Genomic DNA, 13156 nt, shown 5'->3' with positions numbered 1-13156 from the left:
TAGAGCATGGGGTTGGCTGTTGAAATACGACAAATACGCAATGGCAAATAAAAGTTGAAAAAGGCTCAAATAAACATGAAGAAGATGCAAAAAACATTGCACGAAACATAACTCAGACAAATACTAATAAAGAATTATTTAAAACATAAACTAATATTAACATATATCAACCTTTAAAAAGCTATAATATATCGCTTGAGTTGATTTGTTTAACATTAGGTAATTGTTTGGCAATTGGTTGGAGTGAAATGAACTGTAAATTAAATTTATGTCTTGTCGGGCAAATTTCGGATGACCATGTTTTTATATGCATCAATTGGTTACTGAGTGTCTAATACGAACAGAGAATTGTGTCACAAGATGTTGAAAAAAATTATGAGTATCATTCTTAACGTAAAATTATATTAAAGAAGTGTATGTCACTGAGTTAGTCGTTGCCTTTAAAATCGTCTTTGATGAAAATTGGTGATTTAGATAATAACACAATGTTTACTGTACATGTTATACCCCTATTATAGACATTTTTACCTTGTATGTCTGTTTCTTTTGTTCACACATCGTTGTCCATATAAAGGAATTTGATGCAAAAAGGAGAAGGTTTGGTACCATTTAAACGTGTAATCCCGCTGCAAATGTTTGCACCTGTCCTAAATCAGGAATCTGATGTACAGTAGTTGTCTTTTGTTTACATAATTTATAAGTGTTTCTCGTTTCTCGTTTTTAATATAGATTAGACCGTTGGTTTTCCCATTTGAATGGTTTTACACTAGTAATGTTGGGGCCCTTAATAGCCCTTAATAGCTTTTTGTTCGGTGTGCGCCAAGGCTCTGTGTTGAAGGCCGTATATTGACCTATAATGGTTTGCTTTTATAAATTGTCATTTGGATGCAGAGTTGTATCATTGGCACTCACACCAAACCTTCCTATATCTATTTCATTAGGGACTTTCCTTTTTGAATTTTCAACGGATTTCAATGTTTTTGTGATTTTACTCTTTAAGATCTGAAGCAGTACACATACATGGGATTGCGTAAAATGATAAGATGCATGCACATACATGAATAATTTCTTTAATATTCCCTTTAGCAAGGTCCCGTATGGCGGCTTCATTTACTAAACCTATGATTTTCTTTTGAAAATTATTTCAGAACTTACCGCCATTAATTCACGGGAGGATATATTTTTGCGATGCAATATTCACTTAGAAAAAAGAGAGTTTCAGGTTATTACTTTTCAAGCGGTTGAATGGTTGATCTAAATCACATGCAAGCTAATTTTGCAACGCATTGGATAACAGTTTGACTAAGAAAATAAGTAAATTTCAAACACGGACATACAGAACTATAGATACCATTAACAAGACTAGAATAAAAAAAAAATGAAATAAAAAGGTTAATAAGAGCAACATGTACAAGACGAAATGTGTAAGTTTTATCGACCGAATAGCAAGAGGCTAGAGTTAGCAATTTGCATAATGTTTCATCATATAATTGAACCAATCTAGTTGCATAGGTCAAGGAGTTATGATAACGACAATGTTCTAAATTCCAACAAACTTGGAATAATGATAAACTAGATGTAGTAAGGTCTTCAAAACTTAAACACAGCTGTAGTTAACAAATGTTCAACCAAGAAATAAACAGTAAGGGTAAATAAAAGCAACAGTAGTATACCGCTGTTCAAAACTCATAAATCCATGGACACAGGTTATTTTTGACAGTCCAGTTTAAACAGCATCGTAGGTTTTACTCGGGCGTCCTTTTTATTTGCACTAACAAAAGAAGCTATTGAACCTGGGGTTTACGATTTGGTTAATTGTTATGTAGTATGTTTATCAAAGATGACTTTCTATAAGTCAAGTTTGTCGTCCTTTAAATGATTTCTCCGAAAAGATACACACACAAAAGAAAGAACGGTCGTTGATCGAGATCGAATATTGTCTATTCTTCGTAAGTATACATGTACATTTATTGATATAGGAAGATGTGGTATGAGTGACAATGAGACAACTCTCCAATCAAATCACAATTTATAAAAGTAAACCATTAAAGGTCAAGATACGGTACGATATATCTAGTTCTGATTGAGTTGTAGTAAGTTGAATCTGTATAGTCATTGTACCGTTAATTTTATTACTACCACTTGATCGATGTCTCTTGCTGGTGGACTGTTAGTCTCCGAGGGTATCACCAGCCCTGTAGCCAGTACTTCGGTACTGGCATGAAAATACGGATTTTTTGTGTTATTAAAGTTTGCTGTTAAAAAATGTTAGAAATTATTATAAATTAAGGAATGTATCTCCCTCATGCAAAGCTCTGATTCCTTTCACGGATTGGGCTATACTTTTTGAACCTTTTGGATTATAGCTCTTCATCATTTATATAAGCTTTGGATTTTTAATTGTTTGGCCACGAGCATCACTGAAGACACATGTATTGTCGAAATGGGCATCTGGTGCAGGAAAATTAGTACCGTTAATGTAATTAATGGGAACTGTGTTTTTTTTATATTTATACTATCAATGTCGATGTTTGCCTCTTATGACTGTTTTTTTTCCAGTTGGTCTGCTTAGATTGATAAAGTATAACGTTTTCTTTTTATCAATTTTTTTGGACTTTTTTTAATTTAACTTGGAGCTTGGATTTTTTTCAAACAATCATGTGCCTTCAGTGTTTTGTGCACTACCGTCTAATTGAATGAATGATTGTTTGTGTTTTACACCATTAACAGCACTTTTCATATCATCCAGTTTTATAGCGAGGTGAAAACAAAGAACCTACAGAGAACAAACTATATTTGGTTGGGAAACTGTTGATCCTAGTCAATTAAGATGGAAACTTAATAATAAACTACCTGTGTTCGTAGTTGTTGAACTAATTTGGGGATATGTAAGTTCTTACCACGTGACTGTACAGTAATCTTGGGTAACACTGAAGATGGGTTATTTGGACTGTAGAATAAAATCTCTATCATAGATAATTTCTTCCGACAAAATTCATAGTTCATTGTGAAATCTTGATTACTGTCACATCTTAAGGTTTTCTCTGTAACCAGCTGGAAAAAATAAAAAATAATCTTATCAAGGAAGTTTTTTGTGACATGATGTGTCATTGAATAAACATTGATTAACGATTTAGACATTACTTTTCTACAAAACCTGAACAAGTATAGACTATGTTTCTCAATCAAGACTACGTCACAGCCTAAATTCTTAATATAAAAAAGTTACCAATTGTTAATTTGATCGCATTTGTATCATTATATTAACTAAAACTTCTATGATTCAATATGCTTATTCACAAGCGATTATATATATATATATATCATTGCCTAGCTATAGTTCTTCTGACGTTTTCTTAAAATAACTACAATATTGTTAAAATAAACAACCTTTTAGACAAAAGGGGGATATAGGCTTCCCCAATCCTCAAAGCAACGCTTGCATACGGAGTGGTATTCCATCTTGCTGCAAGATTATTTTTTTCTGTTTGGTATTTAATTATTATAAAGAATCATTTTGTTACATTTTGTGATCAATTTATGTGACAATCGCCAATGGCAGTCAGCAGGGTTTAAGAGCATCAGTTGTTCTACCTAAAAATGCGTTTTGTTTGAGTATATGTTTTTCATATTTTTTTGCCTTGTAAGAATTGTTTCTGCTGTATACTGACCCCTGTACAACGAAATATGTCTTACATGCACATGCATTAAAATTGCAGTTTTTATCCAACACCATCATAGATTTGAACCTTGTTTTCCGAAACTCCCTTACGATAAACTAATATTTATTTAGCTATTTTTGTGCCCGTTTAGATTATAAAGCTTTTTGGTAGTTCTTAAATATTGGCTTCATTTGTTTTGGTACGAACGTTAGTGTTGAATGTAAATCTATACCAACCGTGCAGCTGCAATAACTTTGCATTTTCATCAACATTTTTATATTCCATTTTATTCCTTTGACAGATACTACCGTATTCCAAAGTAACTTTACTTTTAATAATTTAAAAAAAAAGATATGGCACATTCAGAAGACACCTTAAGAATGCTTGTGAACGATATTAAATTATAGTTTTAATGAGTATTTTTTCTCAGATTTTTTTTTATCGAAAAACAACTATTGGAAACTCAAGGTAAAATCAAACTAAATTGATAAAGAATAAAGACCAAATCAACATTTTAGAGATTTTAAAATAGTTTTATCTCATATAAAAAGTTTTGAAATGATACTTGATATAAACCAAATAGTTTACTTTTTTCTTTTTGTAAATTTTACCTTTAAAATAATAATTTGGTAAATTAATGATATATCTTTTTTCAGATTTCACTATTACTGACTTACCATACTTTGATTTGCATACAGTAATATTGACTGATCTTTGTGGCCAATATCCAAATCCCATTCTCTTAGGATAAGTGTATCATTTCTGCCACAAGGTAATGCTATATCAGACATTTTATAACACATGCCGGATAAACTGTAATTGTTGTTTATAATATTCACACCAATAAGATAAAGTGAGCATGGAGGGTCAATGAGATGCGCATCTGATGAGATGTGGAATGTTTTCTCATCTTGTGTAAGTGCAAATACTCCACACATGCTAGTATTTTTAAATCTCCCAACAGAAACTGGAAGTAAAATGTGATAAAGTACAATATTTCATGCAATGACGTTAGATTTGTATCAATATATAAATATATTTTTAGAATTTAAAAAAAAGCTACGTAAAACCTTGTTTTACCAACTGTCTTCATTTCTATGTTACTGTAACAAATCATAGAACTTTCATCATGTTTGGGATTAAGTTTTATGACTGAAGGTAAACTAAGGGAATCGAATGGTTAGGTCAAGGTTATCCTTTAGAAATCTTTATGGACTTATTCATGAATAAATTGACCTTATTTTTGTGTTATTTGCTTATTATTATTATTATTTTTTTTTTTACTTTTTATCGATCTAAAGAGTCGATTACAACTGATTCTTAGAGTTTGTTCTGATGTTGTAGTGTTACCACATTGGGCTAGGTATGCGCGAAAGTTTAGAGTATGCAATTATGTATAATTCCGTCTCTTGATGCATTTCCCAAGTCAAGAGCCTGTAGTTCAGTGGTTCTCGCGTGTTGCTGTTTATCACATTTGTTTCTGATAAATTGTATTATACATAAATCAATTACGCATTTAAATTGTTTTAGGTAAACCATGGTGTGGTCGTGTTGGTGGGGTTCATGTTGCTTAGTCTTTAGTTTTCCATGTTTTGTCTTCTGTACTATTTTTTGTTTGTTTGTCTATTTATTCTTAGCCATGACGTTGTTAGTGTATTTTCAATCTATGAGTTTGACTCTCCCTCTGGTATCTTTCGAATACTATATGCGGTATTGGATCAATGTTGATTTTGGAGGTGGTACGGTGACCTATAGTTGTTAATTTTTACGTCATTGAGTATCTGGCGGAAAGTTGTCTCATTGGCAAATAATATCAAATCATCGTTTCGTTACATAGTATGCATAAATACATTGGATCGGAAAATACTGAATATTTAGAAATGAAGGTGAAGTTCATTAAAAAACTAAAAATCAACAGAAAAATCCTGATATGGCAAAAACATTTTTTCTAAGAGAGTAAGATATACAGTAAATGAAACTAAATCACGATTTGAGTCTTTTTAAATTTCAATGAGATAGTTCGATATAAAAACACAAACTTGGCGTATGTGTATTTAGTTCATTCATGCTGAATAGCATACTATTATTACGAATAATTTACAAATGCATTCTATGTTCTAAGTAATATTGTACAGGTATATTTTTTATGTAGAAAATGCCTGCACAATGTTACTTTTGTACAAGTCGGGAATATGTCAGTTTTTGTCAATTCCAATGATTTTGCCATTTGATTAAGGACTTTCCGTTTACTATTTTCCACGGAGTTCAGTATTTTTGGGATTTTACTTTTTACTGTGTCCTACAATTTTTTTGTTTGACTTACCATTTTGATGGGTAGAATATATAGCTTCAGTGGTGCTAATAGCCATACCAATCAATAACACGTTTAAAAAAAAGCCTGTGACAACCATTTTTGAGTATTCCATCAAATTATTATTTTCCTGTAATATAATATAAGACATAATATTTTGATGAAATAATAATAAAAGAGGAAGTAATATAATTAAATATGGCGGAAGAGGTAAATCTAAATTCGTCGAGATTTGTAGTTGTTAGCCCAAATATAATAATATTTTTCAGAAGACTAAACACAGATGAAAGAAAAAAATTTACGAGGGAGCAATAAAAAATCCTTGGTAATAAAAAAAAAAAACCCACAGAAGCTAAGATGAAAAAGACGAAAAGTCACATAGGCGTTAACAAATTATCATAAAGCATAACAAACACATGTAAAATATAACCAAACAATTCTATAATGTGTTTTTGGTTCCAACGATACATCAAAACTGCACTCATTAGTCAGTGCTTCGGTACTGACATGAGTTAACAAACTTTACTAAAATTGTCCGTTTATAAATTTATAAATTGTTATAAAACTCATGTTTCAACTCCCTCAGTCAAAGTTGGCTTTAGATGAATGTGGCTGTTTATTTTAGGTATTTTTGACATATAGCTTTTCAACGATTTTCGGTACTTATACATCTTCGTATTTTAAATGTTTGGCTTTGAGCGTTTCTGATGAAGGTAAATCCAGAAAAGCGCTTCGGACGCAATAAATTATTAAACGTGTTGTTTTCCAATTTTTAAATCACTGGATCAATACCTCTGCTGGTGGACTATCAGTCCCTGAAGGTATCATCAGCTCAGTAGTCAGTGCTTCGGTACTGACATGCTTTAACAAACTTTAGTCAAATTGTCCGTTTATAAATTTAGATATTATTATAAAACTAAGATTTCAACTCTCTCAGGTAAAGTTGGCTTTAGATGAATTTGGCTATTTATTTTAGATAATTTTGACATATAGCTCTTCAACGATTTTCGGTACTTATACATCTTCGTATTTCAAATGTTGGGTTTGAGCGTTCCTGATGAAGGTACATCCAAAAAAGCGCTTCGGACGCATTAAATTAATAAACTTGTTAGTTTAAACATATTTATTTATAGTGGATTGGTAAATAAGTTTTGCAACTTATATTAATCCCGTTCCACTTTGTGGATGCGAGTGCTGCCTTGTAGCGGCATTAGTCTGCTCTTTTTCGAAATCTACAAGGGTGTCTTTAACGTGCAAGAGATATGGCTCTCTCTTAACACGGGTCAGCCATTTATCGTCCCCTTCCAACGGACTTTTATCGTTTCCTCAAGACCGCACTCGCAAATGGTGTCAAGGGAGAGCCGAAAATTTAGTCCCTAAAATTGTCATCCCAGACGGGAATCGAACCAGGAACCTTTGTGTTAGTAGTCCGATGCACTAATCACTACACCACGGCTCTCATAATTTTTATAAACTTGTTGTTTTTCCAATTTTTATAATCATTTTACTTATTGGAGATTGTTTCTAGACTACCGTAGAAATTAATATATACTTTAAAGTAATACAATTCCAAACGTTTATATTGTATTCGTTAAAAAAATCTGATTAAAATAATTAAACAGATAAACATTATGTTGAAATATAAAATAGCGTGACAGTAACATGATCTCCTTTTATTTATTTAAAAGGTCAGCAGATTCTTGTCAAACTATTTCTGTTCAACATAATTTAAATGTGTACTTCCTAACATGAATCTACCGTTATATCAATTGTCGAATTCTTACAGTCCTAGGTTATAATATTGATCTCCTCTCTTTGGTGTTCAATAATACCCTTTAATTTCGAATGTTATCGTTACAAATGCTACTTCATTCTTCAGATATTATTATCTTTCTTATGTCATCAAGTTGAAGATATCTTCTTGAAGTTATGAAGGGTGTATAATTTAAAAGATCACTGAGTTTAACATTACACATATATTGTTAAGAACAAATGTTGATGAAATTGATTTCATAGCACTTTTCGCCTGAATGCTAATGTGTTTTCTCTTTTTCTAAGCAACTTATTAGTTTTTACTTGGGCTATTTCTTTCTGTTAAAGAGATATGCGTTTTTTTAAATAAATACATTTTATGTGCCTGATTCAGTCGCATTTTAAAAGTAGCCTTCTAATCTTAAGTTGTAAAAATGAAATAACATTTATTGTACCAATTATTACCGCTCCAGATACAAACTTCGGAAATAGGTGCCTCATCGATGATGCTAAAGAAAATATTTCAAACTTAAAACCATCCACAAACGTTGAATTGTAGCTGAACACAAAAAAGGCAGGTAGTCAAAGATAGACAAAGAATATTTTACTACTTAACCTAAATGTCAAGGAGTATTCCGTAAATTTGACAATAGACAACAAAAGATATGCAATTAACATCTTTATCACTACAAAGAGAATCTACATACGTATCTACATCATCTAGAGACAACACGACAAGGCTATTTTATTGACAAAAGAAATATGTGGATCGTAATAATCTACAAAGCGACAAATAGAACATTTCGAATTTACCATGAGGAGGGATACAGTCGTCAATATATATTTCAATTTAACATGTTCAGTTGTTATGCAACCACAAAGCAGGATAGTTTTACTAATGTTACATGAATTATATGGATGAAAAAATATAATACGATAGAGGAACAATGTATATTTTATACCTGAACGATTCATTATAATATGAATAATAGACAATTGACCTTGATAACACCCTTGATATTTAAATGTTATCTTTAGTGGATTGTTAACAGAGCAGCTGATCGTTGTCTTTAAACTTCATGATCAATTCATATAACGTTACACAATATGTATGAACAAGTGATGTGGTACGATTTGCAGTGATTTTGGACTATTTGACCTTATGTGATAGGTATATATCACTTAAGTCAAAATTTAACAACAATAGTACTACGGTTATTACATTATTTATAACGTACTATTTTTTTCATAAATTCAAAAATTATAACGAAACTACTGTTGCCGCTCCCTTGTCTTATGTTGACGGTTGATGTATTTGGTTATTATGTCTAGGTATTTTTAAATTATATAAATAACTCCTAACGTTTCAGTATATTAACGCATTCGTGACTCACACATGTTTTGGTTGCAGCGATTTTGAAGATAGTAAAAAAGACAAAAAGCTTCCAAAGTGCGAAATCAATAACTCAATGTTTTTTTTGGAAAAAGGTTTAGATTCAATGTATTTAAACACATACTGTGAAAAAAGAAATATACCTCACAACAAAATTATTTTTAGATTTTTCAAAAAGCGTAATTCGTTTTCCATAGTTGATGTTTTTCTGAAATTGTTGAGCATTTCACAGCGGTACAATATTTTACATTAATCATTCATCCTTTATTTTTATTAACCTTGTATTTACATCGTACCAAAAATCACGTTCATTTGTTCAGTGTATGTTCAATTGTGTTACTATGTCTTTTGGTTGAGTTAAGCTATTCTAATTGATATTTTATAGTATGACTTTCTATGGTGTGATGTTACACTATTGGTTTCAGATAAGGGTGAAGGTTTGATACCTTTTAAACGTGTTAACTCGCTGCAACTATTTGCACCTGTCGTAAATCAGGAATCGGATGTTCATTAGTTGTCGTTTGTTGATGTAGTTCATAAGTGTTTCTCGTTTCTCGTCTTTTTTATCTATAGATTAGACCTTTGGTTTCCTGTTTGAACGGTTTTATACTAGTATTTTTAGGGGCCCTTTATGGCTTGCTGCTTGCATTTGGTGTGAGCCAATGCTCCGAGATGAAGAACGTACCTTGACCTATAATGGTTTACTTTTATAAATTGTGACTTGGATTGAGAGTCGTTTCATTGGCACTCATACCACATCTTCTTATATCTATTTGATTATTGACTTTCATTTTTGAATTTTCCTCGTATTTTTGTGATTTTACTTTTAAGATAAACGAATATGATAACTTGAATGTTTGAATGTGAATACTTATAAAACTGAAACCGACTATATCTATTATACTACATGCAGAAAAGACATATTTAGATATCGGTATACCTAATTTTTTATCATTTTATTCTTAATTTATCTAGGAGTGGGTAAAAGATTCAATTTGTCGTTGAGCCTTTATATTAAGTATCTCGTATCTGCTATGTTCTAACTATACATTGCGCTATGCAGGAAGACCTTCATTGGTCTAGGTCTTCGGTGTGCTTTAGCTAACCTATATACATTGAAAGACATCTTTGATTATGATCATCACCTTTTATAGAAGTTCAATCACCATTCTTTAGTTCACTCAAATCCCTTGTATTTTAAACTTTTAAAGATTTCGAACAAATACTTTAAAATACTAGTATACATTTGCCTTGCTATAGATCTATTTTAAATGTGTATAGAATTAGGTCACTTCCATTTTTACCTGTTTTTTGTTTTTAATTCATGCACTTTATCATATAAAAGGAAACTTGAACGCATTCTTCGGGTTATTATAAGATCTGTGTTCATGCTCAATGAACACAAAAAAAAGACGGTAGTCCTTTCCGGTGAACAATAATAAGATATACAATTTTTCAAAAATGGGTTTTATTTTCCTCTCTGTTGTAAAAAACGATGAAATAGTTTCAATCTTGAAAGAAAATTTAAAGTTAGTTCAGGGTTCTACCGCCATCTTGAATTGTACAATCACAGTTAATAATCGGTCTAGTTCTTTGCCCAAATCTGCAAATTTGGAGACCGATTTGCAATTTATTGGTTACACTGATTGTTTTTATGACGAAAGCTTAATCCATTGTATTATCAAAAATGTTTTAACAAAGGATCGAAATTAGCTAAAAATATTGATAGTTCATAGAGTTTTCGAATTATCTGATTCATAAAATATGGCGGTAAAAGGCTGACTCAGACTTTTACCTATAAAAGGTAGGTCAGTAGTGTTTTTCTTTTGACGATTAATGAATTGAATGTAAAGAACTATATCTCGAGTGAACGAGTGAATAATCGATGAACAAAGATATATAAGAAAAAAATCGCAAATACTTGATTTTTCATTCGTAATTGACAATTTTGACAATAAAATACGAGTATTTAAAAAATATTCATCAAATACGAAACTAGCCTTACTTACATTTAATATCGTCACTCTGTATAATTCTCGGAGTGTAATCGACAAATACTATAGCTTCATATCTTTAATCTGAATGATATTGCAAAGTCAAATTTTAAAAAAATAAGTTAGTTGTTTCGAGGAAAATATAAATTTAGTATTCCCAGTAAAATCAATGTAGATGTTTGTCTTACCTGGTAAACCGGGTAACAAAGGTATGAGAAGAAGTATTTTAAAATAAAAAAACACCCGATGTGTTATATTTAACTTTTGTATACAGTTTTGTTAAAGGTATACACTAGTTTAGTCAGATGCATGGGTAGATGTTCTTACTATGTATTGTGCATTTAATACATTAAATGGATTGCATTATGGTAGAAAATTGAATACTTGACATGAATCAAATATAGCATTTAAAATAGCATTCATACTTTTAATGCTGTATATTTCATATAAAGAGTTTTAATTTTGGTTAAATTTCTTAACATTAAAAATGTTCCGAGACACTTCCGCTTCTAATATGTACGATTCTGATAATCATATCATTTTTTTTCTTTACTATTATAAATTTGTTTCGATTAGAATAACACACTGTTTGTTTTCATTCTCCAAATATTGAGTCATGAATTTTTATATGTTGTAGTAATACGATGAACATAAAAAAACGTACAAGATTAACAAGATAACATATAAAATCTAAAATTGCCCAATTACAAATAGTTTTCAAAGGTACCAGGATTATAATTTAGTACGCCAGACGCGCGTTTCGTCTACATTAGACTCATCAGCAACGCTCATATCAAAATATTTATAAAGCCAAACAAGTACGAAGTTTAAGAGCATTATGAATCAAAAATTCCAAAAAGTTGTGCCAAATATGGCTACGGTAATCTATGCCTGGGATAAGAATATCCTTAGTTTTTCGAAAAATTCAAAATTATAAAAATTACTACATTATTGATATTAATGTCAACACCGAAGTGTTGACTACTGGGCTGGTGATACCATCGGGGACGAAACGTCCACCAGCGGCATCGACTTAGTGGTGTAAATAGATATCAAAGGTACCAGCATTATAATTTAGTACGCTAAACGCGCGTTTCGTCTACATAAGACTCATCAGTGACGCTCATATCAAAATATTTATAAAGCCATTGTTGCAAATTTAACACTGTGACGTCAAACAATTTTTGCATACAAATAAATATTACTAAACATTGCAAAGTCAAGTTAAAACGACAAATATACATATTGAATAAAAATATTGCATTTGAATGGCAAATTATACCATTTGAAAGAAAAAAATACATTTAAATGAAAAAAAAATACATTTAAATGAAAAAAATATACCATTGAAACAAAAAAAATTATTGCATTTAATTAAAAAAAAAAAAAACCAATTGAATACGAAATATTGTATTTAAATGAAAAAATACACCAATTAAATAAAATATTGCCTTAACTGAAAATTATCAAATGTTTGCAACTAATACCATGCTATAGTCTAGGACATCAATTTAGTTTCGGAGCGTATTGCTTTCGACTTTGTTTTCTACGTGTATGTAGTGTTTTGTTAACTTGGAGGAGTGTAATTACACTCATGTAGTCAAAGGCAGTATCATCAGGGCACTGTCAATGAGTCGGTTCTGACATGATTTATAATTTACCTTTATAAGGATATAGTTTCATAAGCTCGTATTTCCATATCTAACAGTGTTGCTAGACAAAACACTAATGAAAATTTCGAGAATGATGATGATAATACAATGTGGATGATGCCTGTGTTTTAATTTCTCATATTATGCATATTTTGGCTATTAAAATTTGTTCAGAAAGATTCAAATGTTCGAATGTAACTTTAAAAGTAGAATTAAAATGACAGATATATAAGCAAACATCCACAGTTAATTTTCAATTTTACATTGGGAGCCTTCAAATATCAATACTCTGCGACTCATTCGTATCTTCTGAATCCTGGAGTATTGATAATAATAATAAAAAAAATGTCTAGACTTTCTATGATCTCGATACGAGCCCCCTTTTTTGGAAT

General features: G+C 30.9%; 1 protein-coding gene across 3 annotated transcripts in view; it reads right to left on the bottom strand.

The window, feature by feature from the left end:
- The window catches only part of LOC139528653 (uncharacterized), a 31935-nt gene extending 20560 nt beyond the window's left edge, over positions 1-11375 (bottom strand). The window contains exons 1-4 of one of the 3 annotated variants that reach the window (XR_011665658.1): positions 11128-11317; positions 5986-6103; positions 4340-4629; positions 2901-3054 (exon numbers count right to left, since the gene is read on the bottom strand). Coding sequence is in view for 2 of the 3 variants with exons in the window: in XM_071324747.1 (XP_071180848.1) it covers positions 2901-3054; positions 4340-4629; positions 5986-6088 (547 nt within the window). In the remaining variant the exon portion in view is untranslated. Of the gene's footprint in view, positions 1-2900; positions 3055-4339; positions 4630-5985; positions 6104-11127 lie in introns of all 3 variants that reach the window. The other 2 variants (XM_071324747.1, XM_071324745.1) reach the window with 2 other exon arrangements.
- Between the last annotated feature and the right edge of the window lie 1781 nt (positions 11376-13156).

This window comes from Mytilus edulis, chromosome 6 (genome assembly GCF_963676685.1).
Source record: "Mytilus edulis chromosome 6, xbMytEdul2.2, whole genome shotgun sequence".
NCBI classification, from domain to species: domain Eukaryota; kingdom Metazoa; phylum Mollusca; class Bivalvia; order Mytilida; family Mytilidae; genus Mytilus; species Mytilus edulis.
The sequence above is the reverse complement of the archived record's forward strand: the minus strand, read 5'-3'. Positions and strand labels throughout refer to the sequence as shown.